Below are 27,113 nucleotides of genomic sequence, written 5' to 3'. Positions count from 1 at the left end.
ACTTATGTTTGTATTGAAACAGTTTTGAAAGCATCCCACTCTAGTTCGATGTTAAACTCTGCTGCTGCTCTTATCAATTTACCTACATAAGAATCTCTGCCAGCTGGTACAACTCAACAGCCAGTAAGAGTGGAATTCAGACCAGCCTTCAGCTTTAAGCCTGGCTCAGTCTGTACTGTGGTCTAGTAAGACACACTCTAAGATGGCGCTGGAATGTAGCACCAACTAGCACAAGCCTAGTTCATAGTCCTGCAGGCTCTAGTTTTGTCCTATCTTGTTTATTGTCCTGTCGAGTGCTGCAAGGAGAGACCGAGTAAAGCTGCAGATGGCCCAGAACAGAGTGGCACGTCTTGCTCTTCATTGTAAACCAGAGGGCTGATATAAATACTATGCATGACAGTCTCTTGGCTAAGAGTTGAGGAGAGACAGACTGCATCACTTCTTTTTAGTAGAAACATTGTGTTAAATTCTTTTTTTTGTTGCATAGTCCACTTATACACAGCTCTGACACACACACTTACCCCACCAGACATGCCACCAGGGGTCTTTTCACAGTCCCCAAATCCAGAAATAATTTCAAGAAAGCATATACAGTATTATATAGAGCGGTTATCGCATGGAACTCCCTTCCATCTCATATTGCACAAATAAACAGCAAATCTGGTTTAAAGAAAACATATAAAGTAACCCCTCACGGCACAACGCCTCTCCTCTATTTGGCCAAGGTAGTTTGTGTATTTATTGATATGTAGGCTACGTGTTCCTTTTTTAAATTGATGTAGTTCTGTCTTTGAGCTGTTCTTGTCTATTAATGTCATGTTTTGTGTGGAGACCAGGAAGAGTAGCTAATGCTTTCGCAACCGCTAATCGCAACAGCTAATCGATCCTAATAAAATACCAAATTCTTAAACATTACTGTTGGAGACATACTGTAGAGTTAGTTAGGGCCTAGTCTATAGAGGAAATGTATCCCTTTTTTACGAACAGGGCAGCACGTTCGTAAAAAAGTGCTGCCCTATTTTATCATTTTCTTTCCCCCATGCCTTAATTATCTGTCTTTTAATAAGTGTCATGCCACTCACCTCTCCCTCTCCAGATGATGAGGTGGACTTGCAGCAGAGTACGACAGGGAGTGAGGGGGGTGACTCATCAGGTGGAACCCCTCCCTCCAAACGCAAGGGCAAGTTCTCCAGCTTCGGGAATATGTTCAAGCCCTGGAAGTGGAGGAAGAAGAAGAGCAGCGAGACCTTCCTGGAAACCTCAATAGGTACCTGCCTTTTAGAAGTAGTCAAATTGATGGATGGATTGTACATCATTGTAAGGACATGTTGAAGTTGAATGTTGTCTTATATCTTACTGATTCTGAACAAGACTGTGCTAGCCCGATGAGCTGAACCCTAGACGTTACCTTTAAGAGAGCTCAAGTCTTCATGGTCTCAGACAAGGTTACTCATCAAGCCACCTCTGTTACGGGGAAATTAAACCTATTTGTTTACTTTCAGTGTTGGAGAGGAAGATCTCAGTAAGGAGACCTCGTCAGGAGCTGATTGACAGAGGATTGCTGAAAGAACTGCCGGAGAATGGTATGCAGACTAGCGCCCGTGTCCACAAAGCCTGTCAGTAGGAGTGCTGGTCTAGGATCAGGCCTTTTGATTATAATAAAAAAAAGATTATATGGACAGGTCCTGGATCAGCACTCCCTACTCGTAGATGCTTTGTGGATACGGCCCCTGATCATAGTGGAGTAGACAAAGACCTACATAAATACTAGTAGCCTATAATTTATCAACGGGAAACAAAACTAATAGTTGGGTAACACTTTTAGAGAATGCTGAGATGTAGAGAATCTTTGCTGACCTCAAATTCCTTATCAGAATGTATTTCTGTGTGACAGAGGGCAACGACGTGAACCATTCCAAAGGTCCGGTGGTGAAGAATGGCCAGCCAGTACCTGTTGACCGGGTCTCAGAGTCAGGGATCAGGGTGTCCCGGGGGGAGGCAGGCCCAGGGCTCAACCCCACCTGGCTACCCCAGGGAGAGGACCCACGGCGGGGCAGCGTCCCTTCAGACGACCCCCGGAGCAGGAGCCGGGTACCCTCTGACGCCTCGCGCTCCAACCGAGCCCCACTGGACGTAGACTCACACGCCAGGCTATCGGTCATAGATCTGGAGAGACGGAGTAGAGTGCCATCTGACGTGTCAGAGAGGAGAGGAGGGTCACTACCGAGAGGACCTGCTCCCGAGGAGGGGAGGCAACGGAAAGAGGATAAAGAGGACAAGCGAGAGGAGAGGCGAGACGGGAAAGAGGAGAGGCGAGACGGGAAAGAGGAGAGGCGAGACGGGAAAGAGGAGAGGCGAGACGGGAAAGAGGAGAGGCGAGACGGGAAAGAGGAGAGGCGAGACGGGAAAGAGGAGAGGCGAGACGGGAAAGAGGAGAGGCGAGACGGGAAAGAGGAGAGGCGAGAGGAGAGGAGAGACGGGAAAGAGGACAAGAGAGAGGAGAGGAGAGATGGGAAAGAGGAGAGGAGAGATGGGAAAGAGGAGAGGAGAGATGGGAAAGAGGAGAGGAGAGACGGGAAAGAGGACAAGAGGGAGGAGAGGCGAGACGGGAAAGAGGACAAGAGGGAGGAGAGGCGAGACGGGAAAGAGGACAAGAGGGAGGAGAGGCGAGACGGGAAAGAGGACAAGAGGGAGGAGAGGCGAGACGGGAAAGTGGACAAGAGAGAGGAGAGGCGAGACGGGAAAGAGGACAAGAGAGAGGAGAGGAGAAACGGGAAAGAGGACATGAGAGAGGAGAGGAGAGACGGGAAGGAGGAGAGGAGAGGTCCTCGTGATGAGAGGGAGGAGAGAGACAACAGGGAAAAGAGAGACCGGCGAGAGGAGAGGGAAAGGAGGGACAGAGATGATCGAGAGAAGAGCGAAGAGGGGGAGAAGGAGGACAAGGAGAAGAGAGGAGAAAAAGATGACAGAAGAGAGGGAAAAGAGAGAAGAGATGATCGTGAGAAAAGAGACGACAGGAGAGATGACCGAGAAAGAAAAGATGACCGGTACAAGATAATTGTTCGTGAAAAGGCAGACGAAAGGAGAGATGATGGGGAACAAAGGGGGGAGGAGAGGGATAGGAGGAGGAGTCCTCCTAGGCCTGCTAGACCAGAGACCCTCTTGAGACCTTTTGAAGAGGGTCGTCCTGTGGTCAGACTTCACTCTGAGATGGAGCTAAGGCAGAGTCTCCAGAAGACCTCCTCAGAGGACCTCCGTAGCAGGGTCCGTCCTGCCTCTGAGGCTTACCGCGGGAGCACCCTGCCCAGGTACATGCCATCTGAGGAGATCAAAGGAGGGGAGACCCGCGGACGAGCAGGTAAGAAACAGCCTGTGGCGTAAAATTCTATGCTTTCGCTTGTATGTCTGAAGTTGTTGAAGTTGAACAATTCTTAGTGGAACGAAGCTTTGTTTATGGTGCACTTTGCAAGTGCAATTTGTTACTGTCTGCTAGTTGAGTGTCTAGGAGATTCTGTTTTGTATATCTGGTAACGCTGTGAATCTCCTTGTTCTCAGCCCTGTGAAAGGTGCGAGGACTTGACCAGAATCCGTCTTTAGTTAATCTGTTAAAAAGCTGCTTATTGTCCAATGTTGAGGTGCAGCTTATCTCAGCTCTGTGTTCTATGTGCTCAGCACTGTACAGTAACAGTGTGCTTGTTGTGGTTGCACTTTGAGCCGCGGGACCAGGGGGAATAGAAACTCCTATTGTCCTCCTTACCTCTCCCCCTCTCTCTCTGTGTGTGTGTGTGTGTGTGTCCTGTGCCTGTCTGTAGAGTCCACTGGTGTCCGCTTCGCCCCTGTCCACACCCCAGATCCTGACTCCTCCCGTAGAGAGCCGCCTCCTACCAAACAGGCCATGCTCCCTCCTAAGAGCCACCTCACTATCACCACCTCCACGGAGCCTGTCCGGACCTCCACCCCACCCTCCTCCTCTACCTCCCCTGCTGTAGCTGTGGCCAAGCCCGCCAGGACTGTCTCCCTGATCATCAGTGATGACCCTCCTCCCACCCACTCCAACCCTGTCCCCCCTGTACGTTCCAGCCAGGTACCCCCCTCCTCCACCACAGGGGAATCGGCCACTCCTCCCCCCGTACCCCCCCATGCCAAGCAGCCACCTGTCCCCCCACCCAAACCCGCCAACCGCAACAGCAACCCTGCTCTGCTTGGTGAGTTAACCCTGACCTTTTTCAACCTAAGTGTCTTTTTCAGTGTCATGGTTAGACTCGATGCATACTGAAACACAGGGTGTTGTTCTATACAGTAACTTGGCCTTTTCTCCCGTCCTCTCGTCTTGTCGCCTACGTTTGAAAAAGGTCAAAGGTAATCGAGGAGAGGGAATGTGGATGAAAATGCTCTTGTATGAAATGACTCGCCTTCTCCACTCGCTTGTCATCAGTCAAATTACGTTTACAGGGGTGGGTCCCAAAATTTGTGTAAAGTGATCAAACAAATTAAGTTAGTTGTGCAAGACATTTTCAGTAGCATATCGTTTGTAAATGTTTGCATAATTTTCTCCTTCAAGAAAACAACAGCTGGTTCAAAGGGGGTGTGACAGATTTCAGAACTCTGCCGCAAAGGACTCCGGGTAGGAGACACTTGTGCTTCCTCGCCAAAAGGAGGCTATCGAGGAGTGGAGAACCATCTTCCGTTTGCCTATTAGCAAATTGACAAACTCCTCAACCACTCTTCAGTTTCCGGCTCACTGAAAAGGCCCTAGAGTCACTCCGGAGTCTGCATTTTCAGTATACATCAAGACACTCTCCAAAGAGAGGGGCAGGGGGTTTGTCTTTGCCGCGTTTATGCAAGCACAACATACACACACACACATTGCCGCACTGGCACTCTTCCGACAGGCTGGGAGTGACTCCGGAGCGTCCAGTGCTCTGATTGGCTGCCTCAGTGTTCTGTGTCTTCTTACCCAGCATGCTGCAGCTGCCCTAGGTCGGAGCCCATCCCAACAGTCAATGTAGTAACAGTTGTTGTGACGCAATTAGAACATTCCTATGCCATTCTGAAGGTGTGGTCCTCATAGATGCGTTACTCCATTTCACACTCACTCAGCATTCATACAGCGGACATCTGCTGAACATAATTTCTGCTGCACACAACTTTATAGTTTTCATCATTTGGATCTCCTCTCTGATAGGCTTTCAGTCTGAATTCTGATTGGCTGCTACAGTGACACACTCAGCAAGTCTTAAGTCCTGCAGCTGCTGCTGTTTTCCCTCCATGTCTCCTGGCTAATCCCAGGGGTCAGTGGTTATATCATATACACAGAGTGTACAAAACATTAGGGTCACCTGCTCTTTCCATGACATAGACTGACCAGGTGAAAGCTATGATCCATTATTGATGTCACATGTTAAATCCACTTCAATGAGTGTAAATCAAGGAGAGGAGACGGGTTAAGTAATGATTTTTAAGCCTTGGGACACCTGAGACATGGGTTGTGTGTGTGTGTGCCATTTAGAGGGTGAATGAACAAGACAAAAGATTTAAGTGCCTTTGAACAGGTTATGGAAGTAGGTGCCAGGGGCACTGGTTTGAGTGTGTCAAGAACTGCAATGCTGCAAGGTTTTTCACACTCAACAGTTTCCCATGTCTATCAAGAATGGTCCACCACCCAAAGGACATCCAGCCAACTTGACACAACTGTGGGAAGTGTTGGAGTCAACATGGGCCAGTGTCCCTGTGGCATGCTTTCGACACTTTGCAGACCCCAAGCCCCTACGAATTGAGGCTGTTCTGAGGGAAAAGGGGGGTGCAACTCAGTATTAGGAAGGTGTTCCTAATGTCTTGTACACTCGGTGTATATAACCCTGTCATTGGTCATATTGCAAACATCCATTCTCTCTGTTGGAGAACAGTGGTTTATGTATCATCACAATATGTACATACAATAGGTCTACATCCTCACCAGACAATCATGTCAGCTTTCTATCCTTACAGGCTAAATATTACATTTAGTAAGATATTAGTTTAGATATTAATTGAGGTAACAATCTGCCTAGCTGGGCAACAGTGACCAGTTATTCAGTGTCCCGCACCTTCAAGCAGCCTGCTGAAGGCCTTGACCTCTGACCTCCCTCATCTCTGTCAGTGTCCACATTGAACAGGGCCTCCAGGGTCCAAGGTCCCCTTTCTCCTCACTACTGTACCAGCTGGAGAAGGCAGGGGGAGCTGGGCCTGTACCTTTCCCTGCCCACCTACCTCCACCGCCGACGGACTGAACAAGCCTGCTCAGGTACCCTGTCCTGAGGGGCGCAACCCAAGCCTGCCATGCTGTGACGCTGTCTTTCTGAATAACCATAACCGCTCCACAGCACATTTTGTTGCACACCACCAAGTCTAATGCCTGACCGGTGTCTATAACAACTGAATAACTGTTACCCATTCTGCCCATAGCCCATGGTGTGAAGCACCACCAGCATAGATCGATGGTCCCCCACTACTTCATTCATTGCATGTCGGATTGAGTTGTTGCTGAACTAACTTGACTTGGCTGGAATAAAAACAATGCATGGAAGTTAAGATAACTGCCAGGCAGTGTGCCCCAGCTTGTTGGATGACTTCGATGAGAGGTCAAGAGAGACTGCGGAGACGTGTGAAATGACTTCAAAATAATGGATTCGGACTAATAAAATGCTTTTCTGGTTGTTTTCAAATGAATCAGGCTTGAATCCTGCTGTGAATGATTTCCATCTAAACCATAGGGTTAGATGTGTACCGTTCTGCTAATGTCCAGGCCTGATATCATCATGCTTTTTAAATATGTTCCATCTATCCACTGGTAAGTCGTGCATTGTGCCTTCATGAAACTAAACAAGTCATGATAATCCTTTTAACCAGTTTGCTTGAGTGTGAATGTGATGCCTTTTATATTTCAGATTAGTAACACTCTTTCTCTGTCAGTTCTGTTTTCTGTGTCTACTGCGTGCCAGTCCTTGTTTAATGACTAGTATTCATTCTGTTGTGTGTTTTGTTCCATAGCGGAGCTCTCTCAGGCTGGCAGTGGTATCATCGTTGTTCCTGCCCCCACCAGGCGCTCTCCTCCCACTCCGCCCAAGAGGATGACCCCCGTCACCAAGCACCACTCTGGCGACCCGTCCCCTGAGCCAGAGACCTCGGGCCCCTCTGGTTCTGTCCCAGTCCCCATACCTACTGTCTCTGTACCCCCCAGCACAGACCGAGGCGACACCAGGGACACCCTCAGAGCAGTAGGGTTCCAACTACCCACCTCTGTCCCTGCACCAGCACCCCGACCTCTGTCCCATATACCCACGTCCACTCCCAGCTCCCAACCCCACTTACAGCTCCCCAACCCTGCCTCCGCACCCCTCCCGGTCCCACTCCCCTTCCCTCAGAAGGACCCTCCCAGCCCCACCACAGAGCCGCCCAGCCACCCCCCAGCCTCAGTCCCAGCCATCCCCCTTCACATCCTGATCCAGCGGGCCCTGTGCTCCCCCAGCCCGGCTCAGGCTAAACCAGATGGGTCCCAAAGAGCCCACTCCATGCTGTTTGAGTCCCCCCCAGAGTTCCTCACTGAGGCTGGAGGCCGACGCTCCCTACCAGTCACCATAGAACCCCTCAGACTGTGAGTATACTACTCTATCATACTTCCATAATGTCACAGCATATCTATTAACCACAGTACAAACGGGAACAATATTTACGCTGAGCTAAAAATGTGAGTTTGATCATTGCAATAGATTAAGACATGTACAGTTGAAGTCAAAAATGTAAATACACCTTAGCCAAATATATTTAAACTCAGTTGTTCACAATTCCTGACATTTAATCCTACAAATTCCCTGTCTTAGTGCAACATTTGCAAACATTTACAAACAATATGCTACTGAAAATGTCTTGCACAACTAACTTAATTTGTTTGATCACTTTACACAAATTTTGGGACCCACCCCTGTAAACGTAATTCCCTGTCTTAGGTCAGTGTCTTAGGTCAGAATCACCACTTTATTTCAAGAATGTGAAATGTCAGAATAGTAGTAGAGAGAATGATTTATTTCAGCTTTTATTTCTTTCATTACATTCCCAGTGGGTCAGAAGTTTACATACACAATTAGTATTCAGTAACATTGCCTTTAAAATGTTTAACTTGGGTCAAACGTTTCGGGTAGCCTTCCACAAGCTTCCCACAATAAGTTGGGTGAATTTTGTCCCATTCCTCCTGACAGAGCTGGTGTAACTGAGTCAGGTTTGTAGGCCTCCTTGCTTGCACATGCTTTTTCAGTTCTGCCCACACATTTTCTATGGGATTGACGTCAGGGCTTTGTGATGGCCACTCCAATACCTTGACTTTATTGTCCTTAAGCTATTTTGCCACAACTTTGGAAGTTTGCCTGCGGTCATTGTCCATTTGGAAAACCCATTTGTGACCAAGATTTAACTTTAACTGATGTCTTGTGATGTTGCTTCAAAATATCCACATAATTGTCCTGCCTCATGATGCCATCTGTTCTGTGAAGTGCACCAGTCCCTCCTGCAGCACAGCACCCCCACAACATGATGCTGCCACCCCCGTGCTTCACAGTTGGGATGGTGTTCTTCGGCTTGCAAGCCTCCCCCTTTTTCCTCCTAACAAAATGATGTACATTATGGCCAAACAGTTCTATTTGTGTTTCATCAGATCAGAGGACATTTCTCCAAACAGTACGATCTTCGTCCCCATGTGCAGTTGCAAACCGTAGTCTGGCTTTTTTATCGCGGTTTTGGAGCAGTGGCTTCTTCCTTGCTGAGTGGCCTTTCAGGTTATGTCGATATAACCCGACTTGTTTTACTGTGAATATAGATACTTTTGTACCTGTCTCCTCCAGCATCTTCACAAGGTCCTTTGCTGCTGTTCTGGGATTGATTTGCACTTTTCTTACCAAAGTACGTTCATCTCTAGGAGACCGAACACGTCTCCTTCCTGAGCGGTATGACGGCTGCGTGGTCCCATGGTGTTTATACTTGCGTACTATTGTTTGTACAGATGAACGTGATACCTTCAGGCGTTTGGAAATTGCTCCCAAGGATGAACCAGACTTGTGGAGGTCTACAATTTTTTTTCTGAAATCTTGGCTGATTTATTTAGATTTTTTCTGAGTTTGAAGGTAGGCCTTGAAATACATCCACAGGTACACCTCCAATTGACTCAAATGATGTCAATTAGCCTATTAGAAGATTCTAAAGCATGACATAGTTTTCTGTAATTTTCCAAGTTGTTTAAAGGTACAGTCAACTTAGTGTATGTAAACTTCTGACCCACTGGAATTGTGATACAGTGAATTATAACTGAAATAATCCGTCTGTAAACAATTGTTGGAAAAATTACTTGTCATGCACAAAGTAGATGTTCTAACCAACTTGCCAAAACTGTAGTTTGTTAACAAGAAGTTTGTGGAGTGGTTGAAAAATGAGTTTTAATGACTCCAACCTAAGTGTATGTAAACTTCTGACTTCAACTGTATATGCATACATCATACCCACTTGTTCACTCTCTATTCAACAGTCAGATTGAATGAAAATGTGTCCCTCTCTCTCCAGACCTGAGGATGATGACTTTGACATGGAGGAGGAGTTGGAGAAGCTTCACCCTAGAAGGATGCTGCCCCCCAGGCAGCCTGAGCTGGAGCCCAGGAGCAGGAGGGGTCTGGTGGTTGATCCCAGGGTCAGTGTCATCCCAGAGGGCCGGGGGCCCGGAGACAGCAGTGAGGAAGATGAGGAGACAGACTCTGACGGACCCATCCTCTACAGAGATGACGATGAAGACGAGGACGACGATCCACCAAGTAAGTAGATGTGAAGTCTGGTGATAATGCCACGTGTCTGGTGTAGATGTGAAGTCTGGTGATAATGCCACGTGTCTGGTGTAGATGTGAAGTCTGGTGATAATGCCACGTGTTTGGTGTAGATGTGAAGTCTGGTGATAATGCCACATGGGTCTGGTGTAGATTTCAATGTCAAACTCAAAGGAAGTACAGTACTATCAAGGAAGGCCCTTTTCATTATTAGTAAAAAAGTATCAATAAGGGATATTCCAAATTTGTCTTTCTATTTTCTTCCTTCATTGTATGTATTTTACTACTTGCAGGTAAAGCTAACATGCTGACCACCGGACACGTCGCGTGACCGAGCGCCGCAAAATACATTTAGAAATCCATGTTATTAAATTATTGCACCCACACTGCTCGCGCGCGCCAACGAGCGTCTGCTACGCCAAGGACTAAAATAGAAGTCATTCCTATTTCTGACGCAGATCGCTCTGAAGGTCCTGCCTCTCCCATCTCCTCATTGATTTATAGAAGCAGGTACCCACCCACATGCCATCTCCTAATTGGTTATACCCACGTGGGTGATTGAAAGACGAACTTTGTTGCCGGTTGTCGTGGTAATACTATGAAAGTTTAGATGCGATTACCATATAAGTTCAAAGATGAAAAAGCCTGGAAAGAGGAGAGATGACTAGAAATGATTCCGTTGGCAGTTTTATGTGTGGATTAATTGTCGGAGTAGGGGTCCTTGTGCATCTCGGGTAAAATAACAACTCAATGTTTATATAACAGGACAAATTAACTAGCAACAGCAAGCTAGCTAAATAGGACAAATTAGCAAGCAAGTGCAAGCTAACTAGCTAAATTGCCATACATCTTTATTGCTTTTCAACCTGTCCCCAAATTAATGTCATTGGTTCAGAGTTTGTTTGGATATTTTAGCCTGTGTGTCTTGATCGCGTTTGGTGTGGGGGGGGGCAAAATACATTTATGCGCGATGGCGCACGCGCGTTGCCGGTTTGGGTTCCGTGTTAACCCAAATGAGAAGTGTAATCTGAAGTTTACAATTTTCAAATGTGATGTAGAGCGAAAGTATTGTCCCATGTTACTGGAATTGTTTGTCTGCACCACCCAGGTGCCTTGGCCAGCCGTGTGACGAGGAAGGACACCCTGGCCCTGAAGCTGGAGAGAGAGGAGCGGGAGGGAGGAGAGGGACAAGACGGAGTCGGCTGGCAGAGCAGAGAGCAGTGGGAGGCACTCAAGAACAAGATCGGTACCACGCTCAACAGGTAACTTCATCTAGAGATTGCTGTGAGTTGGGGAGGTGGGTGTTCCCCTACCCTAAATGTGTGTGTGTGTGTTGTGTGTTTCTCTAATCAGGAGGTTGAGTCAGAGACCCACAGCAGAGGAGTTGGAGCAGAGAAACATCCTTCCAGGTAACTCTCTTTCCCTCTTTCTCTGTCACTTCTATTTTTTCAGTCAATATCAACTTCATGGTTCATCTCCCCTCGCAGTTGGTTTAATGTCCTTCACCTCTAGATAGACAAGCATCTCTCTGGTTTTACTAGTGACCCAAAACGATATATTACGATACATCAGTCTGTTTGCCCTATAGATGCCCGCTTGTGGTCTGTAAGAGTACTTGCATACAATAAAGCGACGACTTGATTCATGGTGCAATTTGACCATTGCTCTTGTTTGTTCTTGAGTTTAGCATTGGCACCAAAACGGTAGTGCCAACACTTTTTAGAATGTGATATCATATTGTCCAAAAGGTATTTTCACTCATGTAGCCTACAGGTAAAGTTTTTCACGTTTGTCTTCTGGTTATCTTTAGACTCTGAAAGCACTACTTAAAAGCGTTGTCCTTAGACAGCTCTGTAAAAGGACTACATAATGTACAAACTACAGTGTATCTAAGACAATGCACTTCCTTGTCCCAGAGGGTAAAGACTGATTAAAACGACTCCCGTTACTCCTGTGAAGATGCCAGGAGAAGCTCAGGGCCCGGAGTGCTGGTCTAGGATCAGGTTCCCCCCTGACCATATAATCATATTCATTATGATCTAAAAAGGAAAAACGGATTCTAGATCAGCACTCCTATTCTGATACGCTTAGTGAATATGGGCCCTGGTCCAGTCTACCATTTTCTCTCTCTCTGACTAGAGGCATGTTTTTGTTCTGTCTCTGATGGGATGGAATGTCTTGTATTATTGTAGCCAGGAACGAAGCTGATATCAGGGCAGAGCGGAGCGAGATCAAACGCAGACTCACCAGAAAGGTTAGCCTGACTCACTCTCACACACACACACACCTAACACACACACAAACACTGCAGAATTGAAACACATGTAGATACAGTACACCAACGTGCATACACACACACCGGTGACAAAGCAATCGTACACGGATATAGAAATAAAACACTCAAATGTAACTGACCAGAGTTTATAATTTTAGTTGGACAGTCACTCAGTGTGTTTTCTCTCTACCTCCCCCCAGCTGTCCCAGAGGCCCACCATAGCAGAGCTTCAGGCCAGGAAGATCCTGCGTTTCCATGAGTACGTAGAGTGTACCACGACTCAAGACTACGACCGCCGTGCAGACAAACCTTGGACTAAGCTCACTCCCTCCGACAAGGTGAGTCGCAGTTAAGCGACTAACTAAATACATTGTAGATTGTAAAAGATTGGTAAAAAATGGTAAGAGTGCTCTTCAACTATAGTATAGTGATACATCTTTAACATCTTTGTACCTTTATACTAGGAAGTCCTGAGGTTCTTTACATAACCATTTCAGCAGGGTTTGGTATTCCAGACATACAGTTGAAGTGGGAAGTTTACATACACCTTAGTCAAATATATTTAACCTCAGTTTTTCACAATTCCTGACAATAAATCCTAGTAAAGATTCCCTGTCTTTGGTCAGTTAGGATCACCACTTTATTTGAAGAATGTGAAATATCAGAATAATAGTGGAGTGATTTATTTCAGCTTTTATTTTTTTCATCACTTTCCCAGTGGGTCTGAAGTTTTACATACACTCAATTAGTATTTGGTAGCATTGCCTTTAAATTGTTTAAGGTGGGTCAAACGTATTGGGTCGCATTCCACAAGCTTCCCACAATAAGTTGGGTGAATTTTGGCCCATTCCTCCTTACAGAGCTGGTGTAACTGAGTCAGGTTTGTAGGCCTCTTTGCTCCACACGCTTTTTCAGTTTTGCCCACACATTTTCTATAGGATTGAGGTCAGGGCTTTGTGATGGCCACTCCAATACCTTGACTTTGTTGTCCTTAAGCCATTTTGCCACACCTTTGGAAGTATGCTTGGGGTCATTGTCCATTTGGAAGACCCATTTGCGACAAAGCTTTAACTTCCTGACTGATGTCTTGAGATGTTGCTTCAATATATCCACATAATTGTCCATCCTCATGATGCCATCTATTTTGTGAATAGATGATGCTGCCACCCCCGTGCTTCATGGTTGGGATGGTGTTCTTCGGCTTGCAAGCCTCCCCCTTTTCCTCCAAACGGTCATTATGGCCAAACAGTACTATTTTTGTTTCATCAGACCAGAGGACATTTCTCCAAAAAGTACGATCTTTGTCCCCATGTGCTGTTGCAAACCGTAGTCTGGCTTTTTATGGCGGTTTTGGAGCAGTGGCTTCTTCCTTGCTTAGTGGCCTTTCAGTTTATGTTGATATAACCCGACTTGTTTTACTGTGAATATAGATACTTTTGTACCAGTTTCCTCTAGCATCTTCACAAGGTCCTTTGCTGTTGTTCTAGGATTGATTTGCACTTTTCTTACCAAAGTACGTTCATCTCTAGGAGACAGAACACGTCTCCTTCCTTAGCGATATGATGGCTGCGTGGTCCCATGGTGTTTATGCTTGTGTACTATTGTTTGTACAGATGAACGTGATACCTTCAGGCGTTTGGAAATTGCTCCCAAGGATGAACCAGACTTGTGGAGTTCTACAAAAACATTTCTAATGTCTTGTCTGATTTATTTTGATTTTCCTATGATGTCAGAGGCACTGAGTTTGAAGGTAGGCCTTGAAATACATCCACAGGTACACCTCCAATTGACTCAAAAGATGTAAATTAGCCTATCAGAAGTTTCTAAAGCCATAACATAATTTTCTGGAATTTTCCAAGCTGTTTAAAGGTACAGTCAACTTAGTGTATGTGAACTTCTGACCCAGTGAAATAATCTGTCTGTAAAACAATTGTTGGAAAAATATCTTGTGACATGCACAAAGTAGATGTTCTAACCGACTTGCCAAAACTATAGTTTGTTAACAACAAATTTGTGGAGTGGTTGAAAAACAAGTTTTAATGACTCCAACCTAAGTTTATGTAAACTTCTGACTTCAACTGTATACCGTGTCAAACTAAAATCCCAGGAATGCAATATAACCGCTGCTTAATGGCTTTGCTGAGTTGTCCCCAGAGTATACCAGTTAAGCTAGGAGAAGAGGTTGAAACACAAATTATTGCATACTTTCTGCTATTCAGAGGTTTAAAATCCCTGAGGAAAAAAATAGTTTGATCATTTCTTTGATTAAAACTGAGGTCTTAAATCATTTGCTGTTTTGTTTTTTTTAAATTTGCAGGACTTTTATTGACAAGTTAAAATCTTCAGAGGTTGATATTTATGAGTTTTGAGGTGCCAGTATTTGGATATGGGGCAGTGTGCCATCGCAAGTATGTCTGACAGCTGGAGAGAACATACTCTGTGGCTCCATTTTCATTTTATTCATATCCAAAAAAGACTGATTCTGAACTATAGGCACTGATCTGTTTCTGTACTGTACATTACTAACGAGTAGACCTGCTCCAGGATGTTGCTGTATGTACAGTGCATCACATAACACCTGACTCAATCTTTGCTCTCTATTCTATTCAATCTAGGCTGCCATCCGCAAGGAACTGAATGAGTTCAAGAGCTCTGAGATGGAGGTTCACGAAGAGAGCAGGATCTATACCAGGTTAGTGTTCTATCCATTACCAATATTTATTTTATTTACTCATACCCTGATCCGGGATCCCAAACGAACCCAGGTTTCTCTAAAACTCGAACTGTGGTTGAGATTTTGCAAGTTGAAACCCTAGATCTTCTTAGCCAGTGCACATTATGACTTTTCTCTGTCCCCACTCCTCAGATTCCATCGGCCTTAGCTGTGCTCCCTGGCCCGGCTGCAGAGCAAGCACTTCAATGCAATACTGAGCCGGGGGGTTGCAGGACTGCAATACGGAGCACACAGACCCCTGGTGACTGCAATTTCCACAGCCCCCTGCCCTGGCACAAGCCTGTTCCTCTCCTGTAAGGAACACTGTTGATTGCTACATCTGAAACCGTGGACTAGAGGTGTATAGCCTGTCTAAACATGGACTAGAGGTGTATAGCCTGTCTAACCATGGACAAGAGGTATAGCCTGTCTGTAACCATGGACTATGGATGTGGCCCCTCAGTCTATCCAGTCAGTGTTAAAACCACAGACTAGAAGTGTGGCCTATAGATAAACGACTTGCATCTAAAACCATGGATTAGGGATTTGGCCTCTTGGTCAAACCACTTACTGTTAAAACCATGGACTAGAGGTGACCTCCATCGGTCCAACCCCTTGCATATGAATCCATGGGACTACTGGTACTACTGTACTCCAGCGTTGATCTGCCTGACCAGACAACCCACAGGGAGAGCTGGAGAAGAACTAGCTGGACGAGGTTTAGTGGTTTAGGCCTATTTCAGCTGCCATTTTGTAGATTCCCTGTGCCAACACTGACTATCAGAATAGGAAGGACAAGAGGGACAGACGGCGATTGTGACAAAGGATGTCCTGTTTTGTTCCTCACATCACCTCCATTCTTTGTCGTTCCCTAAAGCAAGAATGTTCCCAAGAGGCCTTTACTGTACCTGGTTTTTAGAGTTCCTTCAACACTTTGCCCTATTTTTAATTGAGAACAGAAAATAATTGTATACGGTACTGATTGTTGATCATGACGATGGTCAACATTAGTACACGGTAGTATTAATGATTTAATGTTCAACTAAATATGATACAGAACTTTGTTAGACTACATGACGCTGGTGAAACCCTCAAACGTGTGTTTATGGGTACCCAATGGTACCGCCCTTATCTCTAATGGGACAATACATGGAGTGGTACGGAAACTGTGCGGAGTAAATGTGAAATGGCTATAGCTAGCCTACATGTCGGTGATGGGTTTAGTTGTCCAACCACAAGACATTAGTTAAATTGAAACTCAAATGTCGTGTCTACTAGTCAGCTATCTAGCTGTGTTACATAGACCTTATTCAGCATCGCTCCATTGTCCCCATACACAATAATGTGCATTTTAACTGTGTTCTGTTGATTATCTAAGTGATTTTGTGACAGCCCATAATATAAGCTGACTAATCGTTTGTTCAGCGTAGTAATAAGGAACCATATTGTTAAAATGGACATTTAAAGTAAAAACAATAAAAATAAGGAAGTTGTACAATTTGAAACGTTAGAAGTAATATAATTTAAGACACAACCTAAAGCTAACGTCCACTATAATTATTTAACGGTTGGTTTTGAAAGACTGCGGCAGGAACATGGATATATTTTTACTTCACATTGTTACTTTGTGTATGTCGGTCATTGGTTGGCCTCAGCTGTATAGACTTATCCTGTAGATTGATTTAATTGACTTTATATTATGTCTTCCTAATGTTAAAACAAATTTGTTTTTAAATGTAATTAAAGCGTTACAACAGTGCTATTTTCTAATGATGTTACAGAAATTGGTACCGAAACAGGGTTCCCTTATTTTACAGATGTTTTGTTTTTTATAAAGAGATCTTTAAAATGAATTGCAAACCTACTGTATAAATGAATGGTCAGCTCTCACTCAAATTCAAATAAATGGTTTATCATCCTAAAGAATGTTGTCAACTTGTCATTATCCCAACCACTTTCCTTTTGAATATTCTCCAGGCGAGGGCAGTATTATACTGTACAAGATCTATTGTTTGGCTGCATCTTCAAACTCTTCTGGGTGGAAATCTCAGGGAAACGTTGTGTGTTTTGGGTCAACAATAGCCATCAAACTATTAGGAACCTTCACTATCGTCATACATGCAGATGAAACGTGTAGCCTAACTCTGGTAATAGTGTTGTATTCTTCTTCAACTGTTGATACAGGGGATAAACAGCCTTCCTTGATCAGACATGTTATATCATACTGCACATCAAACCCCAAGTTAAATCGGGTCCTTAAATTTGCTCCTCTTTACAGCCTTTGAAATGCTAATTATCAAGCCACGTAATAGAGACGTGTTCATTGTGCCCACTCAACCTCATGTTAGTTCTTCTAAGCCAATTAGCTGTAGAATATTGTTATGCAAGTTTTTTAGCAAAGTGAATATCTAATACTCTTCCACTCTTTCTTTATTTATTGCCTTTCATCTTTGCTGATGTATTCTGTTTTTTATTGTTCCATTTTTTTCTTTCATTGAGTCCTTGGACTATCAATTGTGGACAATGTGTTCCACCCACAATAGCCATCAGTGGGTCCTCTCCTTACCGATACCAACGTCATTCAGAACAGCTGCACCATCGAGAGCATCTTGACTGGCTGCATCACTGCTTGCTAAGGCAAATACACCACCCTCGATCGCATGGTGCCACAGAGGGTGGTGTGGGTGGCACAGTACAACACTGGGTCCGAGCTCCCTGCCATCCAGAACCTCTATCATCCGGTGTCAGAGGAGGGCCCTGAAAATGAACGAAGACTTCAGCCACTCAAGCCGTAGACTGTTCACTCTGCTACTATCCGGGCAAACGGTACTGGACCATCTGCTCTTGGACCGGTTCTACCCCCAAGCCATAAGACTGATAAATACTCTGGGTATACATTTAGTGAACGGTCTTGCACGGACTCAGTGCCCACTTTAAACGGGTTGGCTGACAATGTCACAAATGATGCGTGCGCATCTGATGCCTGTGGTGCTGTGATTCGGATTGGTCAGATAGTTGGCAACATTGGTAAGAAGCTGCCATGTGGGGAATCGTAGTTGGCTCGTACCATATCTTGACTCTTGTCATGTCTATGCTAATATGACAAACATTTACTAGCTAACCAACAGCTGTAACTACGTACAGTATGAGACAAGTGCTCATTGTGCAAATGTAATTGTTTTCAATAAACATTTGGAAAGTAAACATATTTTACATGTCAACAATCTAAGCCAAACCCATAGTTGTGCATTAATCAGATTTGTTGCAACCAATAAAAGTGTACTTCTTTGACCTGAATGAAAAGCCCTGTCTGGAGAGCCAGGCACAGCTCAACACCCATCGAACACCATCCCTACTGTCAAGCATGGTTGTGGCAACATTGTGCTTTGTGGATGGCTTGAATGGAGCCAAATTAATGCAGCCAAATACAGGGAAATCCTTGAACCTACCTGCTTCAGAGTGCAAACAATCTTAGACTGATGCGAAGATTTACGTTCCGACAGGACAATGACCTCAAGCATACAGCCAAAGCAACACTGGAATGGCTTCAGAACAAGAATGTGAAAGTCCTTGTGTGGCCCAGACATGAATCCCATTTCAAATCTGTGGAAAGACTTGAAGATTAATGTTCACTGTTGCTCCCCATCTAACTTAACAGAGCGTAATAAACTCTGCAGGGGAGAATGGGAGAAAATCCCCAAATCCACATGTGCAAAGCTGATGAAGACACCCAAGAAGACTCAAAGCTGTAATTGCCGGCAAAGGTGGTGCTTCAAAGTATTCCTGTAGTTTATTTTCAGTAAATTAATGTGCAAAAATGTTTGTTTTTTTTAACAAAAAAATGTTTCACTTTGTCATTATGGGGTATTGTGTGTAGATGTAAAAAAAATATATATATATTTTGAATTCAGGCTGTAACAACAAAATGTGGGAAAAAGCCAAGGGTATGAATTGTATCTGAAGGCACTGTGTATACACACGCACTACACCGACACTCATAACCCCCCCCCCCCACACACACACACACACACACACACATGCGCGCATACTGCCAACACACGTTCACATTCATCATATACTGCTCCTATTCTGTACTTTTTTCTTATCTATCCTATGGCCTAGTCAATTACGAAGGATACACTGCTTTCTCGGGAACGGGCCCAAATCCTCGTCATTTACGTGAAGAAAAGACGGAGAAAAAGGGGGCGGAGGTCTGGGGCTGCCTTCTGAGAATTCTTAGGGGAGTGAGTAAACCTCCACTACCATTCGTTCTATTGGCCTACGTGCAATCATTGGGAAATAAAATGGATGATAGACGATCAAGGCTATCCTTCCAACGGGACATTAAAAACTATTATGTTTCACAGAGTCTAGGCTGAACGACGACACGGAAAATATAGAGCTGGCAGGATTATCTATGCATCGGCAGGACAGAGGAGCTACGTCTGATAAGAGTGGGGAGTGGTGGGGTTGTGTGTCTATTTGTCAGCAACAGCTGGTGTGCAATGTCTGATATTAAAGAGGTCTTTAGGTATTGCTCACCTCAGGTAGAGTACATTATGATAAGCTGTAGACCACACTATCTACCAGGAGAGGTTATATATATTATTTGTAGCTGTCTATTTACCACTTCAAACTGATGCTGGCACTAATAACGCACTCAACCAGCTGTATGAGGCCATAAGAAAACAAGATAATGCTTATCCAGAAGTGGTGCTCCTAGTGGCCGGGGACTTTAATGCAGGCAAACCTGAAATCCGTTTCACCTCATTTCTACCAGCATGTCACATGTTCAACCAGAGGGGAAAAAAACTCTAGACCACCTTTACTCCACACACAGAGACGCTTACAAAGCTCTCCCTTGCCCTCCATTTGGCAAGTCTGACCATAATTCTATCCTCCTGATTCCTGCTTACAAGCAAAGATTAAATCTGGAAGTACTAGTGACTCACTCAATACGGAAGTGGTCAGATGACATGGATGCTACGCTACAGGAATGTTTTGCTAGCACAGACTGGAATATGTTCCGGGATTCATCCAATGGCATTGGAGTATACCACTTCAGTCATCAGCTTCACAGTGACCGTACGTACATATCCCAACCATAAGCCATGGATTACAGGCAACATCCGAAACGAGCTAAAGATTAGAGCTGCCACTTTCAAGGAGTGGGACACTAATCAGGACGCTTATAAGAAATCCCACCACGCCCTCAGACGAACCATCACCATCAAAACGTCAATACAGGAATAAGATTGAATCATACTACACCGGCTCTGACACTTGTCAGATGTGGCAAGGCTTGAAAACTATTACGGACTACAAAGGGAAACCCAACCGTGAGCTGCTCAGTGACGCGACCAGACGAGCTAAATGCCTTTTATGCTCACTTCGAGGCAAGCAACACTGAAGCTTGCATGAGAGCACCAGCTGTTCCCAGACAACTGTGTGATATCACTCTCGGTAGCGGATTTGAGGAATACCTTTAAACAGGTCAACATTCACAAAGCCACAGTGCCAGATAGATTACCAGGACGTGTACTCAAAGCATGCGTGGACCAACTGGCAAGTGTCTTCACTGACATTATTAACCTCTCCCTGACCGAGTCTGTAATACCTACATGTTTCAAGCAGACCACCATAGTCCCTGTGCCCAAGGAAGTGAAGGTAACCTACCTAAATTATTACTGCCCCGTAGCACACACGTCTGTAGCCATGTTCCTTGAAAGACTGGTCATGACTCACATCAACAGCATCATCCCGGATACCCTAGAACCACTCCAATTTTGCATACCAGATCCACAGATGACGCAATCTCAATCGCACTCCACATTGCCCTTTCCCACCTGGACAAAAGGAACACCCATGTGTTGACTACAACTCAGCGTTCAACACCGTTGTGCCCACAACGCTAATCACTAAGCTAAGGACCCTGGGACTAAACACCTCCCTCTGCAGCTAAATCCTGGTCTTCCTGACGGGCTGCCCCCAGGTTGTAAGGGTAGGCAACAACACGTCCTCAACTGAGGGACCCCTCAGGGGTGCGTGCTTAGTCCCCTCCTGTACTCCCTGTTCACCCACGACTGCATGGCCAAACACGACTCCAACACCATCATTGAGTTTGCTGACAACACAACAGTGGTAGGCCTGATTGCAAGGTCTCTGACCTCTCATCATTGTTGGTAATGTGGTGCCAGGACAACAACCTCTCACTCAATGTGAGCAAGACAAAGGAGATGATTGTGCACTACAGGAAAAGGCGGGAGGTTTTCGATGTCTTCACTATTATTCTACAATGTAGAAAATAGTTGAAATAAAGAAAAACCCTTTAAAGAGTAGGTTTGTCCAAACTTTTGACTAGTACTGTACATCAATGGACACGACCAGGAATTATGCCATGGGAACGTGTTGCTTTCCTATCATATTAAAACCACACAATCTCCCTCCCCTCATTTAGTGTCTGATGAAAGGTCTTTAGAGATCCACCATGTTTTGATTAAGAAAAGCAATAACAAGCCTTTAAGGGAATATAGTATTGTGGCCTTCACTATGTTCCCACTGTATTATAGCAGCTCTGTAGTGACAGTGTTTCTCCTTCTGCACCCTCTGTCCCTTCATCCCTCTCTACCCCTCTCTTTCTCCTTCTGCCCATATCTCTCTCCTTCCCCATCACTCTTCTCATTCTCTCCCTCTCCCTGCGCAGTTCTCATTCCTGTATAGTAGTATTTTCTCCATCTCATGGCTCTTACGTGTAAGTGTATAGATAGAGGATAGTGTCTGCCTGATGCACTTTACTTTGCAGGGGTTGTACCCAGGGAGATTTCAGAAGCCACATGAAAGCTGTGGTGAATGGACCTCTCTCTCACCATGGAGACAGGGAGCAGAATGCCTAACATGTGCGATGGATCTGGGCTTGTGGGACTCTGAGATGGGAGATGCCTACAGGCTTCCTTCCCTTGAAGCAGGGCTATAGTTTTTCAAAACACCTCTCATGAACTCAGCAAAGAAAGAAATGTCCTGTCACTGTCAACTGAGTTTATTTTCAGCAAACTTAACATGTGTAAATATTTGTATGAACATAAGATTCAACAACTGAGACATAAACTGAACAAGTTCCACAGACATGTGACTAACAGAAATTGAATAATATATTTCTGAACAAAGGGGGGGTCAAAATCAAAAGTAACAGTCAGTATCTGGTGTGGCCACCAGCTGCATTTAGCACTGCTGTGCATCTTCTCCTCATGGGCTGCACCAGATTTGCCCGCTCTTGCTGTGAGATGTTACTCCACTCTTCCACCAAGGCACCTGCAAGTTCCCGGACATTTCTGGGGGGAATGGCCCTAGCCCTCACCCTCCGATCCAACAGGTCCCAGACGTGCTCAATAGGATTGAGATCCAGGCTCTTCGCTGGCCATGGCAGAACACTGACATTCCTGTCTTGCAGGAAATAACTCACAGAACGAGAAGTATGGCTGGTGGCATTGTCATGCTGGAGGGTCATGTCAGAACGAGCCTGCAGGAAGGGTACCACATGAAGGAGGAGGATGTCTTCCCTGTAACGCACAGCGCTAAGATTGCCTGCAATAACAAGTTTAGTCTGATGATGCTGTGACACACCGCCCCAGACCATGACAGACCCTCCACCTCCAAATCAATCCCGCTCCAGAGTATAGGCCTCGGTGTAACGCTCATTCCTTCGACGATAAATGCGAATCCGACCGTCACACCTATTGAGACAAAACCGCTACTCATCAGTGAAGAGCACTTTTTTTGCCAGTCCTGTCTGGTCCAGCGACGGTGGGTTTGTGCCCATAGGCAACGTTGTTGCCGGTGATGTCTGGTGAGGACCTGTCTTACAACAGGCCTACAAGCCCTCAGTCCAGCCTCTCTCAGCCTATTGCGGTCAGTCTGAGCACTGATGTAGGGATTGTGCGTTTGTGGTGTACCTCGGGCAGTTGTTGTTGCCATTCTGTACCTGTCCCGCAGGGGTGACGTTCGGATGTATCAATCCTGTGCAGGTGTTGTTACACGTGGTCTGCCACTGCAAGGATGCTCAGCTGTCCATCCTTTCACCCTCTAAATCAAATCAAATCAAATTGTATTTGTCACATACACATGGTTAGCAGATGTTAATTCGAGTGTAGCGAAATGCTTGTGCTACTAGTTCCGACAATGCAGTAATAACCAACGAGTAATCTAACCTAACAATTCCAAAACTACTACCTTATACACACAAGTGTAAAGGGATAAAGAATATGTACATAAAGATATATGAATGAGTGATGGTACAGAGCGGCATAGGCAAGATACAGTAGATGGTATCGAGTACAGTATATACATATGAGATGAGTAATGTAGGGTATGTAAACAAAGTGGCATAGTTTAAAGTGGCTAGTGATACATGTATTACATAAAGATGCAGTAGATGATATAGAGTACAGTATATACATATACATATGAGATGAGTAATGTAGGGTATGTAAACATTATATTAAGTAGCATTGTTTAAAGTGGCTAGTGATATATTTTGCATCAATTTCCATCAATTTCCATTATTAAAGTGGCTGGAGTTGAGTCAGTATGTTGGCAGCAGCCACTCAATGTTAGTGGTGGCTGTTTAACGTCTGATGGCCTTGAGATAGAAGCTGTTTTTCAGTCTCTCGGTCCCTGCTTTGATGCACCTGTACTGACCTCGCCTTCTGGATGATAGCGGGGTGAACAGGCAGTAGCTCGGGTGGTTGTAGTCCTTGATGATCTTTATGGCCTTCCTGTGACATCGGGTGGTGTAGGGGTCCTGGAGGGTGGGTAGTTTGCCCACGTTGATGCGTTGTGCAGACCTCACTACCCTATAGAGAGCCTTACGGTTGTGGGCGGAGCAGTTGCCGTACCAGGCGGTGATACAGCCCGACAGGATGCTCTCGATTGTGCGTCTGTAGAAGTTTGTGAGGGCTTTTGGTGACAAGCTGAACTTCTTCAGCCTCCTGAGGTTGAAGAGGCTCTGCTGCGCTTTCTGGGGATGCCGTCTGGGCCTGCAGCCTTGCGAGGGTTAACATGTTTAAATGTTTTACACACGTCGACTGCAGTGAAGGAGAGTCCGCAGGTTTTGGTTGCGGGCCGTGTCAGTGGCACTGTATTGTCCTCAAAGCGGGCAAAAAAGTTATTTAGTCTGTCTGAGAGCAAGACATCCTGGTCCGCGACAGTGCTGGTATTCTTTTTGTAATCTGCGATTGACTGTCGACCCTGCCACATACCTCTAGTGTCTTAGCCGTTGAAATGCGACTCTACTTTGTCTCTATACTGACGCTTAGCTTGTTTGATTGCCTTGCGGAGGGAATAGCTACACTGTTTGTATTCGGTCATGTTTCCGGTCACCTTGCCCTGGTTAAAAGCACTGGTTCATGCTTTCAGTTTCACGCGAATGCTGCCATCAATCCACGGTTTCTGGTTTGGGAATGTTTTAATCGTTGCTATGGGTACGACATCGTCAATGCACTTTCTAATAAACTCGCTCACCGAATCAGCGTATTCATCAATGTTGTTGTTTGACGCAATGCGGAACATATCCCAATCCATGTGATCGAAGCAGTCTTGAAGCGTGGAATCAGATTGGTCAGACCAGTGTTGAACAGACCTGAGCACGGGAGTTTCTTGTTTAGGTTTCTGTCTGTCGGCTGGAAGCAACAAAATGGAGTCCTGGTCAGCTTTTCCGAAAGGAGGGCGGGGGAGGGCCTTATATGCGTCGCGGAAGTGAGAATAGCAATGATCCAGGGTTTTACTTGCCCTGGTTGCGCAATCAAGATGCTGATACAATTTAGGGAGTCTTGTTTTCAGATTAGCCTTGTTAAAATCCCCAGCTACAATGAATGCAGCCTCAGGATATGTGGTTTCCAGTTTGCATAGAGTCAAATAAAGTTTGTTCAGGGCCAACGATGTGTCTGCTTGGGGGGGAATATATACGGCTGTGATTATAATCGAAGAGAATTCCCTTGGTAGCGCTGTCTAAGGCGTCTCACAGTACGGACATTGCAATTTATTGCCCTGGCCACATCTGCAGTCTTCATGCCTCCATGCAGCATGCTAAAGGCACGTTCATGCAGATGAGCAGGGATCCTGGGCATTTTTCTTCGTGTTTTTCAGAGTCAGTAGAAAGGCCTCTTTAGTGTCCTAAGTTTTCATAACTCTGACCTTAATTGCCTACCATCTGTAAGCTGTTAGTGTCTTACCGACCGTTCCACAGGTGCATGTTCATTAATTGTTTATGGTTCATTGAACAAGTATGGGCAACCATGTTTAAACCCTTTACAATGGAGATCTGTGAAGTTGTTTGGATTTTTACCAATTGTCTTTGAAAGACAGGGTCCTGAAAAAGGGATGTTTCTTTATTTGCTGAGTTTGTCTGCTTATAGAAGCACCCCCCAAAAAACTTTTGTGGTTGAGAAGTTTCATCTCTTGCAGCTGGGTTACAGGTGTACAAGACAACACCACTCCTCTCTCTGTTGATTCATAGGTGTCTGAACAAAATGTATTGTTTCAATTCTAGATATCATATTTATTTTCATGCAGATGCTCAGGCAACTACCAAGACTGAAGAATACAGTGTATTCAGACCCCTTGACTTTTTCCAAATAAATTGTTTTTTTTCCCTACACACAATACCCCATAATAACAAAGCAGGGATTACAGCCTCAAGTCTTCTTGAGTATGACGCTACAACCTTGGCACACCTGTATTTGGGGAGTTAATCCCATTATTTTCAGCAGATTCTCTCAAGATCTGTCAGATTGGATGGGGAGCATCGCTGCACAGCTACTGGCTGGGCTACTCAAGGACATTCGGAGACTTGTCCCGAATCCACTCCTAGTTTTTCTTGGCTGTGTGCTTAGGGTCGATGTCCTGTTGGAAGGTGAACCTTCGCCCCAGTCTGAGGTCCTGAGCGCCTGATTTATGGAGTATAGTAGAGATGGTTGTCCTTCTGGAAGGTTATTCCATCTCCACAGAGGATCTCTGGAGCTGTGTCAGAGTGACCATCGGGTTCTTGGTCACCTCCATGACCAAGGCCCTTCTCCCCAGATTGCTCAGCTTGGCCAGGAGGCCAGCTCTAGGAAGAGTCTTGATTGTTCCAAAATTCTTCTATTTAAGAATGATGGAGGCCACTGTGTTCTTGGGGACCTTCAATGCTGCAGCTTTGGTACCCTTCTCCAGATCTGTGCCTCAACACAATCCTGTCTCGGAGCTCTACGGACAATTCCTTCAACCTCATGGCTTGGTTTTTGCGCTGACGCACTGTGGGACCTTATATAGACAGGTGTGTGCCTTTCCAAATCATGTCCAATCAATTTAATTTACCCCAGGTGGACTCCAGTCAAGTTCTAGAAACATCTCAAGGATGATCAATGGAAACAGGATGCACCTGAGCTCAATTTCAAGGCTCACAGCAAAGGGTCTGAATACTTATGTATATAGAGTATTACAGTTTTTTTACATTTTCAAAAATTGCTTTGCCATTATTGGGTACTGTATGATGATTGATGAGGGAAAAAAATTATGTAATCAATTTTAGAATAACGCTAACGTAACAAAATGTGGAAAAAGTCTGAATAATTTCCGAATGCACTGAATATAGGAGGCAAATATTCTAGCTTCATGTAATAAATGTTTAATATTATTAAATACAATCATAGAGTAAGACTGTGATGTCCAAGTATCCAGGTCAGCCTTGCCCTCAAACACACACACAAAGCCACGAGAGCTCTGACAGCAGTGTGGAAAAGATACACTGAGTTAACACCATCCTAATATACCCCGTTCAAGGGCACTTAAATCTTTTGTCTTGCCCATTCACCCTCTGAATGGCACACACACAGTTGAAGTCGGAAGTTTACATACACTTAGGTTGGAGTCATTACAACTCGTTTTTCAACCACGCCACAAATTTCTTGTTTAACAAACTATAGTTTTGGCTGGTCAGTTAGGACATCTACATTGTGCATGATACAAGTAATTTCTCTAATTGTTTACAGACAGATTATTTAACTTATAATTCACTGTATCACAATTCCAGTGGGTCAGAGGTTTACGTACACTAAGTTGACTGTGCCTTTAAACAGCTTGGAAAATTCCAGAAAATGGTGTTGTGGCTTTAGAAGCTTCTGATAGGCTAATTGACGTAATTTGAATCAATTGGTGGTGTACATGTGGATGTATTTCAAGGCCTACCTTCAAACTCAGTGCCTCTTTGCTTGACATCATGGGAAAATCAAAATAAATCAGCCAAGACCTCAGA

General features: G+C 45.0%; 1 protein-coding gene across 10 annotated transcripts in view; it reads left to right on the top strand.

The window, feature by feature from the left end:
• LOC110496837 (phosphatase and actin regulator 4B) overlaps positions 1–16,750 on the top strand; it is a 53,759-nt gene extending 37,009 nt beyond the window's left edge. For 7 of the 10 annotated variants that reach the window (XM_090208813.1, XM_090208819.1, XM_090208814.1 and 4 more), the window contains 13 exons: positions 1,097–1,267; positions 1,503–1,583; positions 1,895–3,358; positions 3,813–4,205; positions 6,140–6,283; positions 7,030–7,633; positions 9,586–9,830; positions 10,948–11,101; positions 11,193–11,248; positions 12,032–12,093; positions 12,315–12,452; positions 14,730–14,806; positions 14,981–16,750. In XM_090208813.1, the coding sequence (XP_090064939.1) occupies positions 1,097–1,267; positions 1,503–1,583; positions 1,895–3,358; positions 3,813–4,205; positions 6,140–6,283; positions 7,030–7,633; positions 9,586–9,830; positions 10,948–11,101; positions 11,193–11,248; positions 12,032–12,093; positions 12,315–12,452; positions 14,730–14,806; positions 14,981–14,996 (3,605 nt within the window). In that variant the 3' untranslated portion in view covers positions 14,997–16,750. The remainder of the gene's footprint in view (positions 1–1,096; positions 1,268–1,502; positions 1,584–1,894; positions 3,359–3,812; positions 4,206–6,139; positions 6,284–7,029; positions 7,634–9,585; positions 9,831–10,947; positions 11,102–11,192; positions 11,249–12,031; positions 12,094–12,314; positions 12,453–14,729; positions 14,807–14,980) is intronic. The other 3 variants (XM_090208820.1, XM_090208821.1, XM_090208818.1) reach the window with 1 other exon arrangement.
• Positions 16,751–27,113: the final 10,363 nt, after the last annotated feature.

The sequence above is a fragment of the Oncorhynchus mykiss genome, chromosome 18 (assembly GCF_057628025.1).
Source record: "Oncorhynchus mykiss isolate SJ-2025 chromosome 18, ASM5762802v1, whole genome shotgun sequence".
NCBI lineage: Eukaryota > Metazoa > Chordata > Actinopteri > Salmoniformes > Salmonidae > Oncorhynchus > Oncorhynchus mykiss.
This window is presented reverse-complemented; position numbering and strand designations above follow the sequence as displayed.